The 17,235-nt window shown below is 48.6% G+C and overlaps 1 protein-coding gene across 1 annotated transcript in view; it reads left to right on the top strand.

Moving 5' to 3' along the window:
- LOC310942093 (thrombospondin-type laminin G domain and EAR repeat-containing protein-like) overlaps nt 1–7,682 on the top strand; it is a gene marked incomplete at its 3' end in the record, with an annotated part of 13,390 nt that extends 5,708 nt beyond the window's left edge. Inside the window, exons 9-15 of the mRNA XM_083907380.1 lie at nt 2,695–2,809; nt 3,429–3,609; nt 3,780–3,838; nt 4,491–4,667; nt 6,318–6,496; nt 7,323–7,424; nt 7,529–7,682. Of these exons, the coding sequence (XP_083763506.1) occupies nt 2,695–2,809; nt 3,429–3,609; nt 3,780–3,838; nt 4,491–4,667; nt 6,318–6,496; nt 7,323–7,424; nt 7,529–7,682 (967 nt within the window). The remainder of the gene's footprint in view (nt 1–2,694; nt 2,810–3,428; nt 3,610–3,779; nt 3,839–4,490; nt 4,668–6,317; nt 6,497–7,322; nt 7,425–7,528) is intronic.
- Between the last annotated feature and the right edge of the window lie 9,553 nt (nt 7,683–17,235).

The raw sequence follows: 17,235 nt of genomic DNA, 5'->3' as shown, positions 1-17,235 counted from the left end.
TCCTCTGTCTCCATGGTGACCCTCCTAATGTCCTCTGTCTCCATGGTGACCCTCCTTGTGTCCTCTGTCTCCATGGTGACCCTCCTCATGTCCTCTGTCTCCATGGTGACCCTCTTCATGTCCTCTGTCTCCATGGTGACCCTCTTCATGTCCTCTGTCTCAATGGTGACCCTCCTTGTGTCCTTTGTCTCCATGGTGACCATCCTCGTGTCTTCCGTCTCCACGGTGACCCTCCTCATGTCCTCTGTCTCCATGGTGACCCTCCTTGTGTCCTCTGTCTCCATGGTGACCCTTCTTGTGTCCTCTGTCTCCATGGTGAACCTCCTTGTGTCCTCTGTGTCTCCATGGTGACCCTCCTCTGTCTCCATGGTGACCCTCCTCTGTGTCTCCATGGTGACCCTCCTCTGTCTCCATGGTGACCCTCCTTATGTCCTCTGTCTCCATGGTGACCCTCCTTATGTCCTCTGTCTCCATGGTGACCCTCCTCATGTCCTCTGTCTCCATGGTGACCCTCCTCGTGTCTTCTGTCTCCATGGTGACCCTCCTCGTGTCTTCTGTCTCCATGGTGACCCTCCTCTGTCTCCATGGTGACCCTCCTAATGTCCTCTGTCTCCATGGTGACCCTCCTTGTGTCCTCTGTCTCCATGGTGACCCTCCTCATGTCCTCTGTCTCCACGGTGACCCTCCTCGTGTCCTCTGTCTCCATGGTGACCCTCCTCATGTCCTCTGTCTCCATGGTGACCCTCCTCGTGTCCTCTGTCTCCATGGTGACCCTCCTTGTGTCCTCTGTCTCCATGGTGACCCTCCTTGTGTCCTCTGTCTCCATGGTGACCCTCCTTATGTCCTCTGTCTCCATGGTGACCCTCCTTATGTCCTCTGTCTCCATGGTGACCCTCCTAATGTCCTCTGTCTCCATGGTGACCCTCCTTGTGTCCTCTGTCTCCATGGTGACCCTCCTCATGTCCTCTGTCTCCATGGTGACCCTCCTCGTGTCCTCTGTCTCCATGGTGACCCTCCTTGTGTCCTCTGTCTCCATGGTGACCCTCCTTGTGTCCTCTGTCTCCATGGTGACCCTCCTCGTGTCCTCTGTCTCCATGGTGACCCTCCTTGTGTCCTCTGTCTCCATGGTGACCCTCCTCATGTCCTCTGTGTCTCCATGGTGACCCTCCTCGTGTCCTCTGTCTCCATGGTGACCCTCCTTGTGTCCTCTGTCTCCATGGTGACCCTCCTCGTGTCCTCTGTCTCCATGGTGACCCTCCTTGTGTCCTCTGTCTCCATGGTGACCCTCCTCATGTCCTCTGTGTCTCCATGGTGACCCTCCTCGTGTCCTCTGTCTCCATGGTGACCCTCCTCATGTCCTCTGTGTCTCCATGGTGACCCTCCTCATGTCCTCTGTCTCCATGGTGACCCTCCTCGTGTCCTCTGTCTCCATGGTGACCCTCCTTGTGTCCTCTGTCTCCATGGTGACCCTCCTCGTGTCCTCTGTCTCCATGGTGACCCTCCTTGTGTCCTCTGTCTCCATGGTGACCCTCCTCGTGTCCTCTGTCTCCATGGTGACCCTCCTTGTGTCCTCTGTCTCCATGGTGACCCTCCTCATGTCCTCTGTCTCCATGGTGACCCTCCTCATGTCCTCTGTCTCCATGGTGACCCTCCTCATGTCCTCTGTCTCCATGGTGACCCTCCTCATGTCCTCTGTCTCCATGGTGACCCTCCTCTGTCTCCATGGTGACCCTCCTCATGTCCTCTGTGTCTCCATGGTGACCCTCCTCATGTCATCTGTCTCCATGGTGACCCTCCTCGTGTCCTCTGTCTCCATGGTGACCCTCCTCGTGTCCTCTGTCTCCATGGTGACCTCCTCGTGTCCTCCGTCTCCATGGTGACCCTCCTCATGTCCTCTCTGTCTCCATGGTGACCCTCCTCGTGTCCTCTGTCTCCATGGTGACCCTCCTCATGTCCTCTCTGTCTCCATGGTGACCCTCCTCGTGTCCTCTGTCTCCATGGTGACCCTCCTCGTGTCCTCTGTCTCCATGGTGACCCTCCTCGTGTCTTCTGTCTCCATGGTGACCCTCCTCGTGTCTTCTGTCTCCATGGTGACCCTCCTCGTGTCCTCTGTCTCCATGGTGACCCTCCTCGTGTCTTCTGTCTCCATGGTGACCCTCCTCGTGTCCTCTGTCTCCATGGTGACCCTCCTCGTGTCTTCTGTCTCCATGGTGACCCTCCTCGTGTCCTCTGTCTCCATGGTGACCCTCCTCGTGTCCTCTGTCTCCATGGTGACCCTCCTCGTGTCTTCTGTCTCCATGGTGACCCTCCTCGTGTCCTCTGTCTCCATGGTGACCCTCCTTGTGTCCTCTGTCTCCATGGTGACCCTTCTTGTGTCCTCTGTCTCCATGGTGACCCTCCTTGTGTCCTCTGTCTCCATGGTGACCCTCCTCATGTCCTCTGTCTCCATGGTGACCCTCCTCATGTCCTCTGTGTCTCCATGGTGACCCTCCTCATGTCCTCTGTCTCCATGGTGACCCTCCTCATGTCCTCTGTGTCTCCATGGTGACCCTCCTCGTGTCCTCTGTCTCCATGGTGACCCTCCTCATGTCCTCTGTGTCTCCATGGTGACCCTCCTTGTGTCCTCTGTCTCCATGGTGACCCTCCTCATGTCCTCTGTGTCTCCATGGTGACCCTCCTCATGTCCTCTCTCAGGGACTCTCTGTCAGGTTCAGGTCTTTACAAGTGGACAAACGGTTCGTTCCGGCTTTACCAGAACATCAGCACTCAGGAGGCTCGAGCCTGGAGACACTTCACCATCGACAAGAAGGTGAGGACCACAAGGTTCCTGACCTTTGACCTTTGAAAAGGAAGGATCTGCTGGTTAGCTAGCTGAAAGTTTGCTAATCTGATTTAACATGTGACCTCTGGTTGACCTGTGAACACGTGACCTCTGGTTGACCTGTGAACATGTGACCTTTGGTTGACCTCTGAACACGTGACCTCTGGTTGACCTGTGAACATGTGACCTTTGGTTGACCTCTGAACATGTGACCTCTGGTTGACCTGTGAACATGTGACCTTTGGTTGACCTCTGAACATGTGACCTCTGGTTGACCTCTGAACATGTGACCTTTGGTTGACCTCTGAACATGTGACCTCTGGTTGACCTCTGAACATGTGACCTCTGGTTGACCTCTGAACACGTGACCTCTGGTTGACCTCTGGGCTGTGGTTGACTTTTAAACTCGTCTCTGAAAGAAGAACAAAGAGTTTGAAGTCTTTTGAGTTCATTGTGTTGGTTTTGTTTGTACAACACACACACACACACACACACACACACACACACACACACACACACACACACACACACACACACACACACACACACACACACACACACACACACAGCTGCATGTATTCACTCTTCTCTGAACTCCTCTGAACAGATTTTCCTGGTGGTGGCTAACTCCAGGGAGGCGGAGCCTGAGCTGTCCGTCATCTATCGCTGGAGTCGTCGCCGGCGGCGTTTCCTGCGTCATCAGAGTCTGGAGACTCATGGAGCTCTGGACTGGGAGGCTTTTCACATACACAACCACAGCTTCCTGGTGGTGGCCAATCACAGACGAGGTAAACGGAACCCTACGATGTCACGTGATCACGTGATCACGTCTACGATGTCACGTGATCACGTCTACGATGTCACGTGATCACGTCTACGATGTCACGTGATCACGTCTACGATGTCACGTGATCACGTCTACGATGTCACGTGTCTTTATCTCTCACTGTTTTCTCAGCTCAAGACTCGAATCACAACATCCAGAGTGTGATCTACAGGTGGAATCATCTGACTAAGGTAAAGATGTCTGTCTGTCCACCTGACTGTCTGTCTGTCTGTCTGTCTGTCTGTCCACCTGTCTGTCTGTCTGTCTGTCCACCTGACTGTCTGTCTGTCTGTCTGTCTGTCTGTCCACCTGTCTGTCTGTCTGTCTGTCCACCTGACTGTCTGTCTGTCTGTCTGTCTGTCTGTCCACCTGTCTGTCTGTCTGTCTGTCCACCTGACTGTCTGTCCACCTGACTTCCTGTCCACCTGTCTGTCTGTCCACCTGTCTGTCTGTCTGTCTGTCTGTCCACCTGTCTGTCTGTCTGTCTGTCCACCTGTCTGTCTGTCTGTCTGTCCACCTGTCTGTCTGTCTGTCTGTCTGTCCACCTGACTGTCTGTCCACCTGACTGTCTGTCCACCTGACTTCCTGTCCACCTGTCTGTCTGTCTGTCTGTCTGTCCACCTGTCTGCTTGTCCACCTGACTTCCTGTCCACCTGACTTCCTGTCCACCTGACTGTCTGTCCACCTGACTTCCTGTCCACCTGACTTCCTGTCCACCCGACCGTCTGTCCACCCGACCATCTGTCCACCTGTCTGTCTGTCTGTCCACCTGACTTCCTGTCCACCTGACTTCCTGTCCACCTGACTGTCTGTCCACCTGTCTGTCCTCTCTTGTCCTATCAGCTGTTTGAGGTCAACCAGACCCTGTTGACGTCCGGAGCGTACGACTGGGAGTCCTTCTCCGTTGGTCCGTACCACTTCTTAGTTGTCGCCAACACCTTTGACGGTCAGAGCACGACCATCAGCTCCACCGTCTACGTTTGGTTGGACGGATGTTTCCAGACCTTCCAGAACATTCCGGTCAGTACGAGAAATGATCCACTGAGATTAAGCTAGCTTTAGCTTTAGCTGAGGCTACTTTTCGTAAATGAATCAAGACACTAAAATATCCACAATTGTTGTCGCAATCCTGTTCACATCCTTCCGTTCACGTCCCGTTCACGTCTTGCTGTTCACGTCTTTCTGTTCACGTTCTCCTGTTCACTTCCTCCCGTTCACGTCCTGTTCACGTCTTTCCGTTCACGTCCTTCCGTTCACGTCCTGTTCACGTCCTGTTCACGTCCTGTTCACGTCCTGTTCTCGTCTTTCCGTTCACGTCCTTCCGTTCACGTCCGTCTGTTCACTTCCTTCTGTTCACTTCCTCCCGTTCACGTCCTGTTCACGTCCTGTTCACGTCCTTCCGTTCACGTCCTGTTCACGTCCTGTTCACGTCCTGTTCACGTCCTGTTCACGTCCTTCCGTTCACGTCCTGTTCACGTCCTGTTCACGTCCTTCCGTTCACGTCCTGTTCACGTCCTGTTCACGTCCTGTTCACGTCCTGTTCACGTCCTTCTGTTCACTTCCTCCCGTTCACGTCCTGTTCACGTCTTTCCGTTCACGTCTTTCCGTTCACGTCCTTCCGTTCACGTCCTGTTCACGTCCTGTTCACGTCCTGTTCACGTCCTGTTCACGTCCTGTTCACGTCCTGTTCACGTCCTGTTCACGTCCTGTTCACGTCCTGTTCACGTCCTTCCGTTCACGTCCTGTTCACGTCCGTCTGTTCACTTCCTTCTGTTCACTTCCTCCCGTTCACGTCCTGTTCACGTCTTTCCGTTCACGTCTTTCCGTTCACGTCTTTCCGTTCACGTCTTTCCGTTCACGTCTTTCCGTTCACGTCCTTCCGTTCACGTCCTGTTCACGTCCTGTTCACGTCCTGTTCACGTCCTGTTCACGTCCTGTTCACGTCCTGTTCACGTCCGTCTGTTCACTTCCTTCTGTTCATGTCTTTCCGTTCACGTCATCCCTTCTTCACTGCGATGTTTTGTCTTGAGCTGGACTCGTCTTGAACTCTGGACTAAGTCTAAACTCCTGCAGCAGAGTCAGTGAACTTCATCTTCGTCATCATCCTCATCATCAGCAGGTGTTCACTCACGTCCTCACAGAGTAAACGTTAATTTGACATGAAAGTAAATCGTGTTTCTGTTTGTGTTTCATCAAAAGTCATCAAACGCTCGAGTAAAGCCTCCAATTAACACGCAGGAAACCAGAGCTGTCATTAGTGTGTGTGTGTGTCTCTGTGGGTGTGTGTGTCTCTGTGTGTGTGTGTGTGTGTGAGGGGTTTTCCAACTGCTGCTGTTTGGACTCGTTGTTCGTGGCAAAGTGAAGACGATTTATTGGATTTAAAAACCACAGAAAACTCATGAAAAACATGTCGACCTTTAATTTAACACACACACACGCACACACACACGCACACACACACACACACACACACACACGCACACACGCACACACACACCTGTTCTCTGATCACTGACTGTAGTTTGTACATTTACAAAACACTGATCTGTTTATGAAGACGATCACTGATGATCAATAACCCTGGCCCCTCCCCTATCCTCTTTCTGGCTCCTCCCCTCTCCTCCCGGTGACTCCTCCCCTCTCATCTGGCCCCTCCCCCTCCCCGTACAGACGGTGGGAGCCACAGACTGGGAGACGTTTGCGATCGACGGCAGGTTCTTCATGGTCGTAGCGAACAGTCAGAGAGTTTCTGTGTCTGACGCTAACGTTTACAGCATCAACTCCACTGTTTATGAGCTCAGTTCACTCACTCACTCATTCATACGCTTCCAGGACATCCTCACTCACAGGTGAGGCTCCGCCCCCTCTCTGCTAGCTTAGGTTAACATGACTGTAGACCAGGTTTATCTGAGGATTAACTAAACCTGACTGTGGACCTGAGGTTTAACATGACTGTAGACCAGGTTTATCTGAGGATTAACTAAACCTGACTGTACCAGGTTTATCTTAGGTTTAACTAAACCTGACTTTAGACCAGGTTTATCTTAGGTTTAACTAAACCTGACTGTACCATGTTTATCTTAGGTTTACCTAAACCTGACTTTAGACCAGGTTTATCTTAGGTTTAACTAAACCTGACTGTACCAGGTTTATCTTAGGTTTAACTAAACCTGACTGTAGACCAGGTTTATCTGAGGTTTAGCTAAACCTGACTTTAGACCTGGTTTATCTTAGGTTTAACGTGACTGTAGACCAGGTTTATCTTAGGTTTAACTAAACCTGACTGTAGACCAGGTTTATCTGAGGTTTAGCTAAACCTGACTTTAGACCTGGTTTATCTTAGGTTTAACGTGACTGTAGACCAGGTTTATCTTAGGTTTAACTAAACCTGACTGTAGACCAGGTTTATCTGAGGTTTAACTAAACCTATCAGGTTAATCTTAGGTTTAACTAAACCCTGCTGTAGATCAGGTTTATCTTAGGTTTAACAAAACCTAACTGTGGACCTGAGGTTTAACATGACTGTAGACCAGGTTTATCTTAGGTTTAACTAAACCTAACTGTGGACCAGGTTTATCTGTTGCTGTTGTTGGTGATGATGATGATGTTGTTGTTGTTGTTGTTGTTGTTGATGATGATGATGATGATGTTGTTGTTGTTGTTGTTGTTGTTCAGTGCGGTGGACTGGGAGTTCTTCACCATCGGAGACGAGAAGTTCCTGGTGGTCGCTAACTCTTACGACGGCAGCTCGTACTCTCTGAACAGCGTCATCTACAGGTCGGTGGTGGATGTTGTTGTCGTTGTTGTCGTTGTTGTCGTTGTTGTCGTTGTTGTTGTCGTTGTTGTCGTCGTCGTCATCATCTCTCTGTGTTGTCGATCAGGTGGCAGGGATACGAGGGCTTCGTTCCGGTCCACAGTTTGCCGACGTTCGGCTGCAGAGACTGGGAACACTTCAGCACCGACGAAGGCTCCTTCCTCGTCTACTCTAGCGCCACCACCAGGCTGAGCAAGGTCTTCAAACTGAGGACCTACTGACTCTGTGTGGAGCTCCGTGCATCTATAAACTTCAATAGTAATATACTTGATTTATTTATTTTCTGAATCATGATAAGCTCTGCTGACACGGACAGCGCCCCCCAGTGGGGGAAGGAAGACATGACGTGTCCCGACTCATCGTCATGTGACTGACAGCTGCTACGTTTGAACTCTTCAAAGACGTCAACACTTGATCCCGCCCCCACGTTCACCTCAGCCAATCAGAGACCAGGACGAGGGTTAACACACACACACACACACACACATAATATAAGAAGATAAAATAAAGTTATTTTAAAATAAATGTAAATGAAGAAAGTGTTGAGTCTTTTTTTTTTTTAGTCCGTGTACAGAAATGATTAGAATGATTATTGTTAGAAGATAAAAGGACGAAAACGTGGATCAAAGAGGATCAAAGCGACTGAATGTGAAGGAGAGAAGAAGAAGGAACGAGCTGCTGTTGACGTCCGACGCTAAGAGCTAACGATGCTGAGGGCGATTAAACGATTTGAGACGACCAAACTCCAGTGGCAGCACAGGTGAGGATCTCACGGGATCTCACGGGATCTCACCGGATCTCACCGGATCTCACCGGATCTCACGGGATCTCACAGAACAAAGAAAATAAAGAAAATCGAAAGAGTTGTGCTACTCGGTGACGTTGCCTCTGAGTTTATCGCGTTTTATTTAAGATGTCGGCAAAACCCACGGATGCAAACAAATTTCCTCCTCGCCACTGTTATTCATTGTCAGCAGTTGTTAGCCACTGTTAGCCATAGTTAGTTGTTAGCCACTGTCATTTATTGGTATCCATTATTATTTATTATTAGCATTTGTTAGCCAGTGTTAGCTATTCTTAACCATTATTATTCATTGTTAGCCATAGTTAGTGTCATTATTAATCAGTGATCGCTATTATTATTAATTGTTAGCCAGTGTTAGCTATTATTAATAAGTGTTAGCATAATTATAAGCCAGCGTTAGCCATTGTTAGTTATTGTTATCGATTATTATTCAGTGTAAGCCAGTGTTAGCTATTATTATTCATTGTTAACCAGTGTTAGCTATTGTTGGCTATTATTATTCAGTGTTAGCCAGTGTTAGTATACTTATTAGCCAGTGTTAGCTGTTGGCCATTGTTAATATCGTTATTAACCAATGTTAGCTATTGTTATCCATGATTATTCAATGTTAACCAGTGTTAGCTATTATTATTCATTATTAACCAGTGTTAGCTATTTTTGGCTATTATTATTATTCAGTGTTAGCCAGTGTTAGTATACCTATTAGCCAATGTTAGCTGTTGTTAGCCAGTGTTATCGATTATTATTCAGTGTTGGCCATTGTTAATATCATTATTAACCAATGTTAGCTATTGCTATCCATGAATATTCAGTATTAGCCAGTGTTAGCTATTGTTATCCATGAATATTCAGTGTTAGCCAGTGTTAGCTATTGTTATTATTATTCAGTCTTAGCCAGTGTTAGCGATAGCCGTCTTGGAAACCCGTTGTTGTTTCCAAGATGGCTGCCACTCACTTCTCTGGAGGTTTTTTTTGTTGTATATCCTGACTCTCGACTCACTTAAAGGGACATGACGTCGTCCTCTGCTCTGCAGGATGGAGACTGAGGTGCTGGTTGACTGGCAGGTGGAGAAGGCGGGGCTTACGCGGGAGGTGTGTCGTCTGCAGGAGGAGCTGGCGGAGAGTCGAGCGGAGAGGGAGGAGCTAGAGTCCAGGGTGAGGACGGGGAGGGAGAAGGAGGCCAGACACTCGCTGATCGTCCACCGACTGCAGAACAAGGTTCAGATTCTGTTTATGACGTCATCTCGTCTTCTTGTGTCTCACCTGGTCTCACCTGGTCTCACCTGGTCTCACCTGGTCTCGTCCCTCTCAGGTGGGGGAGTACAGAGAACGATGTCAGCGTCTGGAGCTTCAGCTTCAGGAGGAAAACACACAACTGATCAACACTGAGGTCACAAACCTCATCAGACTGGAGGAGGAACAGCAGAGGTCAGCACATGTGTATGTATGTCCTCACATGTACAGAGAGACGGGTTTGTGTGTGTGTGTGTCCTCACATGTACAGAGAGAGACAGTTGTGTGTGTGTGTGTGTGTCCTCACATGTACAGAGAGACAGGTGTGTGTGTGTGTCCTCACATGTACAGAGAGACAGATGTGTGTGTGTGTGTGTGTCCTCACAGGTACAGAGAGACAGGTGTGTGTGTATCCTCACATGTACAGAGAGACAGGTGTGTGTGTGTGTCCTCACATGTACAGAGAGACAGATGTGTGTGTGTGTCCTCACATGTACAGAGAGACAGGTGTGTGTGTGTGTCCTCACAGGTACAGAGAGACAGATGTGTGTGTCCTCACATGTACAGAGAGACAGGTGTGTGTGTGTGTGTGTCCTGACATATCACATGTACAGAGAGACAGGTGTGTGTGTGTGTGTCCTCACATATACAGAGTGACGTGTGTGTGTCCTCACATGTACAGAGAGACAGGTGTGTGTGTGTGTCCTCACATGTACATAGAGACAGTTGTGTGTGTGTGTGTGTGTGTGTGTGTGTGTGTGTGTGTGTGTGTGTGTGTGTGTGTGTGTGTGTGTGTGTGTGTGTGTGTGTGTGTGTTCAGGTCTGGTGGTCTAGTGGAGACCAACAGCTTCCTGTGTGAGAAGCTCAGAAGATCAGATCAGAGTAACCAGGTCCTGAGGGAGGAGCTTCAGAAGCTGAAGTCTGTGGAGGAAGTGAAGAACAGAGACTGTGATTGGCTGAGAGAGAAGGAGGTTTGTGATGTCACTGCTGTGAACCAATGTCTGTTCATCTAACTGAATTATATTTGTTATTATTGAATATCATTACATTTCTCTCTCAGCAACAAACTCCATGTTCTGTCTGGAGATCTGAGGTTTCTTTAAAGAGACAATGTTACCCTCACAAGACTGACAGGTAACACTCACTCATTCACTCACATTCATTCACTCACTCACTCACTCATTCACATTCACTCACATTCATTCACCCACTCACTCACTCACTCACTCACTCACTCACTCACTCACATTCACTCACTCACTCACTCACTCACTCACTCACTCACTCACTCACTCACTCACTCACATTCATTCACTCACATTCACTCACTCATTCACTCACTCACTCACATTCTTTCATTCACTCACTCACTCACTCACATTCACTCACTCACTCACTCACTCACTCATTCACTCACTCATTCACATTCACTCACATTCATTCACCCACTCACTCACTCACTCAGTCACATTCACTCACTCACTCACTCACTCACTCATTCACATTCACTCACTCACTCACTCACTCACTCACTCACATTCACTCACTCACTCACTCACTCATTCACTCACTCATTCACATTCACTCACATTCATTCACCCACTCACTCACTCACTCACTCACTCACATTCACTCACTCACTCACTCACTCACTCACTCACTCACTCACATTCATTCACTCACATTCACTCACTCATTCACTCACTCACATTCTTTCATTCACTCACTCACTCACTCACATTCACTCACTCACTCACTCACTCATTCACTCACATTCACTCACTCACATTCATTCACTCACATTCACCCACTCACTCACTCACTCACTCACTCACTCATTCACATTCACTCACTCACTCACTCACTCACTCACTCACTCACTCACTCACTCACTCACTCACATTCATTCACTCACTAACATTCACTCACTCACTCACTCACTCACTCATTCACTCACATTCACTCACTCACTCACTCACTCACATTCATTCACTCACATTCACCGACTCACTCACATTCATTCACTCATTCACATTCACTCACTCACTCACTCACTCACTCACTCACTCACATTCATTCACTCACTAACATTCACTCACTCACTCATTCACATTCACTCACTCACTCACTCACTCACTCACTCACTCACATTCATTCACTCACTAACATTCACTCACTCACTCACTCACTCACTCACTCATTCACTCACATTCACTCACTCACTCACTCACATTCATTCACTCACATTCACCCACTCACTCACTCACTCACTCATTCACATTCACCCACTCACTCACTCACTCACTCATTCACATTCACTCACTCACTCACTCACTCACTCACTCACTCACTCACTCACTCACCCACTCACTCATTCACATTCATTCACTCACTCACATTCACTCACTCATTCATTCATTCACTCACTCACTCACTCGCTCATTCACTCACTCACTCACTCACTCACTCACTCACTCACTCACCCTTTCATCTGGTGTCTCCTCCTCTCTTAGGTTCAGAGCTCTTCCTCCTCCTCCTCTCTGCTCCACGTTGCTCCTCCCTCCTCCTAACTCCCCCTCCTCAGAACACCCCCTCGCCTCCTCCTCCTCCCTGGGAACCTTCTGTGTGGACGACCTTGAGTCCAGGAGGGAGGAGCAGGAGGTGTCTCAGCTGAAGGAGCAGTAAGTTAGTTTCTCCGCTCTGTTGTTTCTGCTGCACCTCCTCCTCCTCCTCCTCCTCCTCCTCACCCTGTCACCTCCCTCTGTCAGGGTCGTGGAGCTCTCTCTCTCCCTGCAGGAGGAGCGCGGTCGGGGGGAGGAGCGAGAGAGAGAGGTGGAGAGACACAGAGACGCAGAGAGAAAGCTGCAGTCTGTGATCAGAGCTGTGATCAGACTGGTGAGGTCATCAATAATCAATAATCAATAATCAATAATCAATGATTGATAATCAATACTGATCTGATATTCACTGTGTGTGTGTGTGTGTGTGTGTGTGTGTGTGTGTGTGTGTGTGTGTGTGTGTAGCTGGAGTGTGAACTGTCTCACAGTCAACCAAAGCTTCATGCTCTGAGGTCAGAGGTCAACTTTCTACAGAATAAGGTCAAGACGTTCAGGTGAGTTCATAAGGAACCAGGAAATGAATTTTTGAAATTCAGGAAATTGTCAATTTCTTCAAAAAAACAAAAAGTATCTCGGAATGACTTGAAATTGTACACGCTAATAGTTGGCATCGCCCTGAACAAGGATGTGTTGAAAATATTTGCAAATCTCTTAAGGAATAATTTTCACGAATTTTTGAAAATCAGGAAATGATCCATTTGCCCTGATGCACTTTGACAGTGAGCTGAGTTTCTTCAAAAAAACAAAAAGTATCTCAGAATTACTTGAAATTTACCATCATAATAGTCGACATCGCTCTGAACAAGGATCTGTTAAAAATATTTGCATATCTCTTAAGGAATAATTGTAATGATTTTTTGAAAATCAGGAAATTAGTCATTTGCACTGATGCACTTTGACAGTGAGCTGACTTTAAAAAAAAAAAAAAAAAGTATCTCGGAATGACTTGAAATTCACCATCATAATAGTCGGCATCACCCTGAACAAGGATCTGTTGAAAATATTTGCAAATCTCTTAAGGAATAATTTTAATGAATTTTTGAAAATCATGAAATGATCCATTTGCCCTGATGCACTTTGACAGTGAGCTGACTTTCCAAAAAAAAAAAAAAAGTATCTCGGAATGACTTTAAATTTACCATCATAATAGTTGGTATCGCCCTGAACAAGGATCCGTTGAAAATATTTGTAAACCTCTTAAGGAATATTTTTAATGAATTTTTGAAATTCTTGAAATGATCGATTTGCCCTGATACACTTTGACAGTGAGCTGACTTAAAAAAAAAAAAAAAAAAAAGTATCTCGGAATGACTTGAAATTCACCATCATAATAGTCGGCATCGCCCTGAACAAGTATCCGGTGAAAATATTTGCAAAACTCTTAAGGAATATTTTTCATGATTTTTTGAAAATCAGGAAATTAGTCATTTGCCCTGATGCACTTTGACAGTGAGCTGACTTTCTTCAAAAAAACAAAAAGTATCTCAGAATGACTTGAAATTCACCATCATAATAGTCGGCATCGCCCTGAACAAGGATCCGTTGAAAATATTTGCAAATCTCTTAAGGAATAATTTTAATGAATTTTTGAAAATCATGAAATGATCCATTTGCCCTGATGCACTTTGACAGTGAGCTGAGTTTCTTCTCAAAAACAAAAAGTATCTCAGAATGACTTGAAATTTACCATCATAATAGTCATTATCGCCCTGAACAAGGATCCGTTAAAAAATATTTGCAAAACTCTTAAGGAATATTTTTAATGAATTTTTGAAAATCAGGAAATGAAAATACTCTAATCCTGGATTTAACGTCTTTAATCCTGACTTTCAGAGAACATGAGATGGAGGCGTCGTTGTCCTCCTCACAGGAGCAGAGACAGAGAGGAGGACGTCAGGAGGAGGACAAGAGAGTGAGTGACATGTGATCATGTTTACATTTAAATATGTGAATGAATGAATGATGTCATGGTGATGTCATCACTGTCTCCTCAGTGTGAAGCTGCTGCACGTGAGGAGCTGGAGAAGGTGAGGAGGAGGAAGGAGGAGGAGCAAAGGACGGAGCAAAGAGAAGAGGAGGAGGGCCAGAGGGAGCAACACAGAGAAGAGCAAAGGGAGGAAGAGGAGGAGGAAGAGCAGGAGCTGGAGGAGGTGAGGAGGAGCGAGAGGCAACAGAGGAGGAGCAAGATGCTGCTGAAGGAGGAGAAGAGGAGGAAGAAGCAGCACAGGGAGAGCAGGAGGCAGAAGGTCGAGCATCAGAGGCAAGAGCAGCAGCAGAGGGAGGAACAGGAGGTGAAGATGGAGGAGGAGACGCAGAAGGACAGAGAGAGGGAGGCGCTCTGTGAGAGGATGGAGAGATTAGAAAGATCGAAAAAGCAGACGGAGGAGGAGGTGGAGAGATGGAGAACCAGAGCGGAGGAGGTGGAGAAGGAGAAGGAGGAGCAGAGGAAACAGAACGAGAGACTGCAGGAGGAAAAGGAGGAGGTTGTAGGGCAAATCGAGGAGGTGGAGAAGGAGAAGGTGCAGGAGGTGGAGAGATGGAGAACCAGAGTGGAGGAGGTGGAGAAGGAGAAGGAGGAGCAGAGGAAACAGAACGAGAGACTGCAGGAGGAAAAGGAGGAGATTGTAGGACACATGGAGGAGGTGGACAAGGAGAAGGTGCAGGAGGTGGAGAAATGGAGAACCAGAGTGGAGGAGGTGGAGAAGGAGAAGGAGGAGCACAGGAGACAGAAAGAGAGACTGCAGGAGGAAAAGGAGGAGGCTGTAGGACAAATGGAGGAGGTGAAGGAGAAGGTGCAGGAGGTGGAGAGATGGAAAACCAGAGTGGAGGAGGTGGAGAAGGAGAAGGTGCAGGAGGTGGAGCTCCTGATGGTGAGGCTGAACGTGGCACAGGAGCAGTGTGAGGAGATGAAGGAGGAGGTGCAGCAGAAGGAGCACAGCCTGGAGCATCAGATGAGCGCTGTGAGGGAGAGGGAGGAGCAGGTGGAGGAGCTGAAGGAGCATCTGAGGCTGGTGGAGGAGCAGGAAGCTGAAGGAGTATGGGAGGTCCAGGAGGTGAAGGAGAAACTGAAGCAGACAGAGGAGAGGGAGGAGCAGCTGGAGGAGCTGCTGAGGGAAACCCAGGGTCTCCTGGAGAAAGAGAGGAGCGAGGGAGGCGACAAAGACCAGAACATCTCCAGACTGACCAGGGAGCTGCAGGAGGAGCAGACTGAGAGTGAGGAGGTGAGGAGGAGAGCCCAGCAGAATGAGGAGGACAACAACAGGCTGAAGGAGGAGGTGAAGGAGTGGCAGGAAAACGTGGAGCTCGGCACAAAAGAAGGGACCAAGCTCAGTCGTCTCCTGAAGGAGCGAGAGGAGGAGGTGCAACAGCTGAAAGACTTGTTAGAGAGAGAGGAGGAGAAGAGGCAGGAGGCGGAGGAGCTGAGGAGAATGGAGGAGGACAGGAGGAAGAAGCTCGATGTCAAACTGATGGAGGTGAAGGAGCAAAATGAAATGCTGGAGGAGAAAGTGAGGGAGGTACAGGAGGAGCTGAAAGTTTTTGAAGAGGAGAAAGAAGGAGAGGAGGAGGAGCTTAGAAGGATGAGGGAGGAGAAGAGGAGGCTGGAGAGTGAGCTGACAGAGAAGGTCAAAGAAATAGAGGAGCAGAAGGAGGTGCTGAGGAGCAAAGAGGAGGAGGAGAGGAAACTAGAAGATGAACTGAGGAAGGCCAAAGAGGAGCGAGAGGAGTTAATGATGACCCAGAGAGAGCAGCACCTCCTGGGGGAGGAGAGAGGGAGGGCCAGGGAGAGAGAGCTGGAGGAGGAGAAGGAGGGACTCCTGGTGGAGCAGAGGAGCAGAGAGCAGGAGGTGACATCTCTGAGGGAGGAGCTGCAAAGAGGGAGAGATGAGGTACAGGAGGAGCAGAGAAGGAGAGAGCAGGAGGTGACGTCTCTGAGGGAGGAGCTTCAAAGAGAGAGGGATGAGGTACAGGAGGAGCAGAGGAGGAGAGAGCAGGAGGTGACATCTCTGAGGGAGGAGCTGCAAAGAGGGAGAGATGAGACACAGGAGGAGCAGAGGAGGAGAGAGCAGGAGGTGACATCTCTGAGGGAGGAGCTGCAAAAAGGGAGAGATGAGGTAAAGGAGGAGCAGAGGAGGAGAGAGCAGGAGGTGTCGTCTCTGAGGGAGGAGGTGCAAAGAGGGAGAGAGGAGGTACAGGAGGAGCAGAGGAGGAGAGAGCAGGAGGTGACGTCTCTGAGGGAGGTGCTTCAAAGAGATAGGGATGAGGTACAGGAGGAGCAGAGGAGGAGAGAGCAGGAGTTGGCGTCTCTGAGGGAGGAGCTGCAAAAAGGGAAAGATGAGTTACAGGAGGAGCAGAGGAGCAGCAGAGATGAGTTAACAAAGGAAACAACAGCTAAAGAGGAGGTGCAGGAGAAGCTGAGGAGGACTGAGGAGGAGGTGACAAATCTTAAGCAGGAGATCCAGACGGAGCAAACGAGGAACGAGGAGGTTCAGCTAGAGCTGAAGATGGAGGTGTCTGCTCTCAGAGAGGAGGTACAGAAGGAGCAAAGGGAGAAGAAGGAGGTCCAGGAACAGCTGGAGACGATCAAGGAGGAGGTAAAGGTCATGACAGAGGAGGTGCAGAAGGAGCAAAGGGAGAAGGAGCAGATGCAGGAAGAACTGCAGAAGGAATATGGGAGGACTAAGGAGGAGGCCCTGAAGAAGGAGGACCAGAGGCAGCCGAGGAGGAGCAGGGAGGTTCAGATGGAGCTGAAGATAAAGGAGGAGGAGCAGAGTGAGGAGGTGCAGAGTCAGGTATGAACAATCGCCCCCTACAGGCAAAACTGAGTCATTACACAATTCCAAAAAATGATGTTTATTGTCCGACAAACTATGCTAACGTTTTTAGCTTTATAGCCTAGGTTTTTTAAGCTAAAATTAGCTAAGCTAGCTTACTTCCTCTTTTTTAAACGTTATGTTGTTTAAAAAAGTTTCTTTATAGATTAGTCTCACAAATGTAAGCTAGCTTGTTCTTTATGCTAACCGTTAGCTGGAGCTAATGTTCCTTCTTTGTTTAAAGCTAAGCTAACCAGCGGTTCTTATGCTAACCACATTAGCATGTTGTCGTGTCATTCAGGAGAGC

Source organism: Microchirus variegatus, assembly GCF_963457635.1.
Source record: "Microchirus variegatus genome assembly, chromosome: 20".
NCBI classification, from domain to species: Eukaryota; Metazoa; Chordata; class Actinopteri; order Pleuronectiformes; family Soleidae; genus Microchirus; species Microchirus variegatus.
Note: the sequence above shows the minus strand (reverse complement) of the source record. Positions and strands in the feature narration are given on the sequence as shown.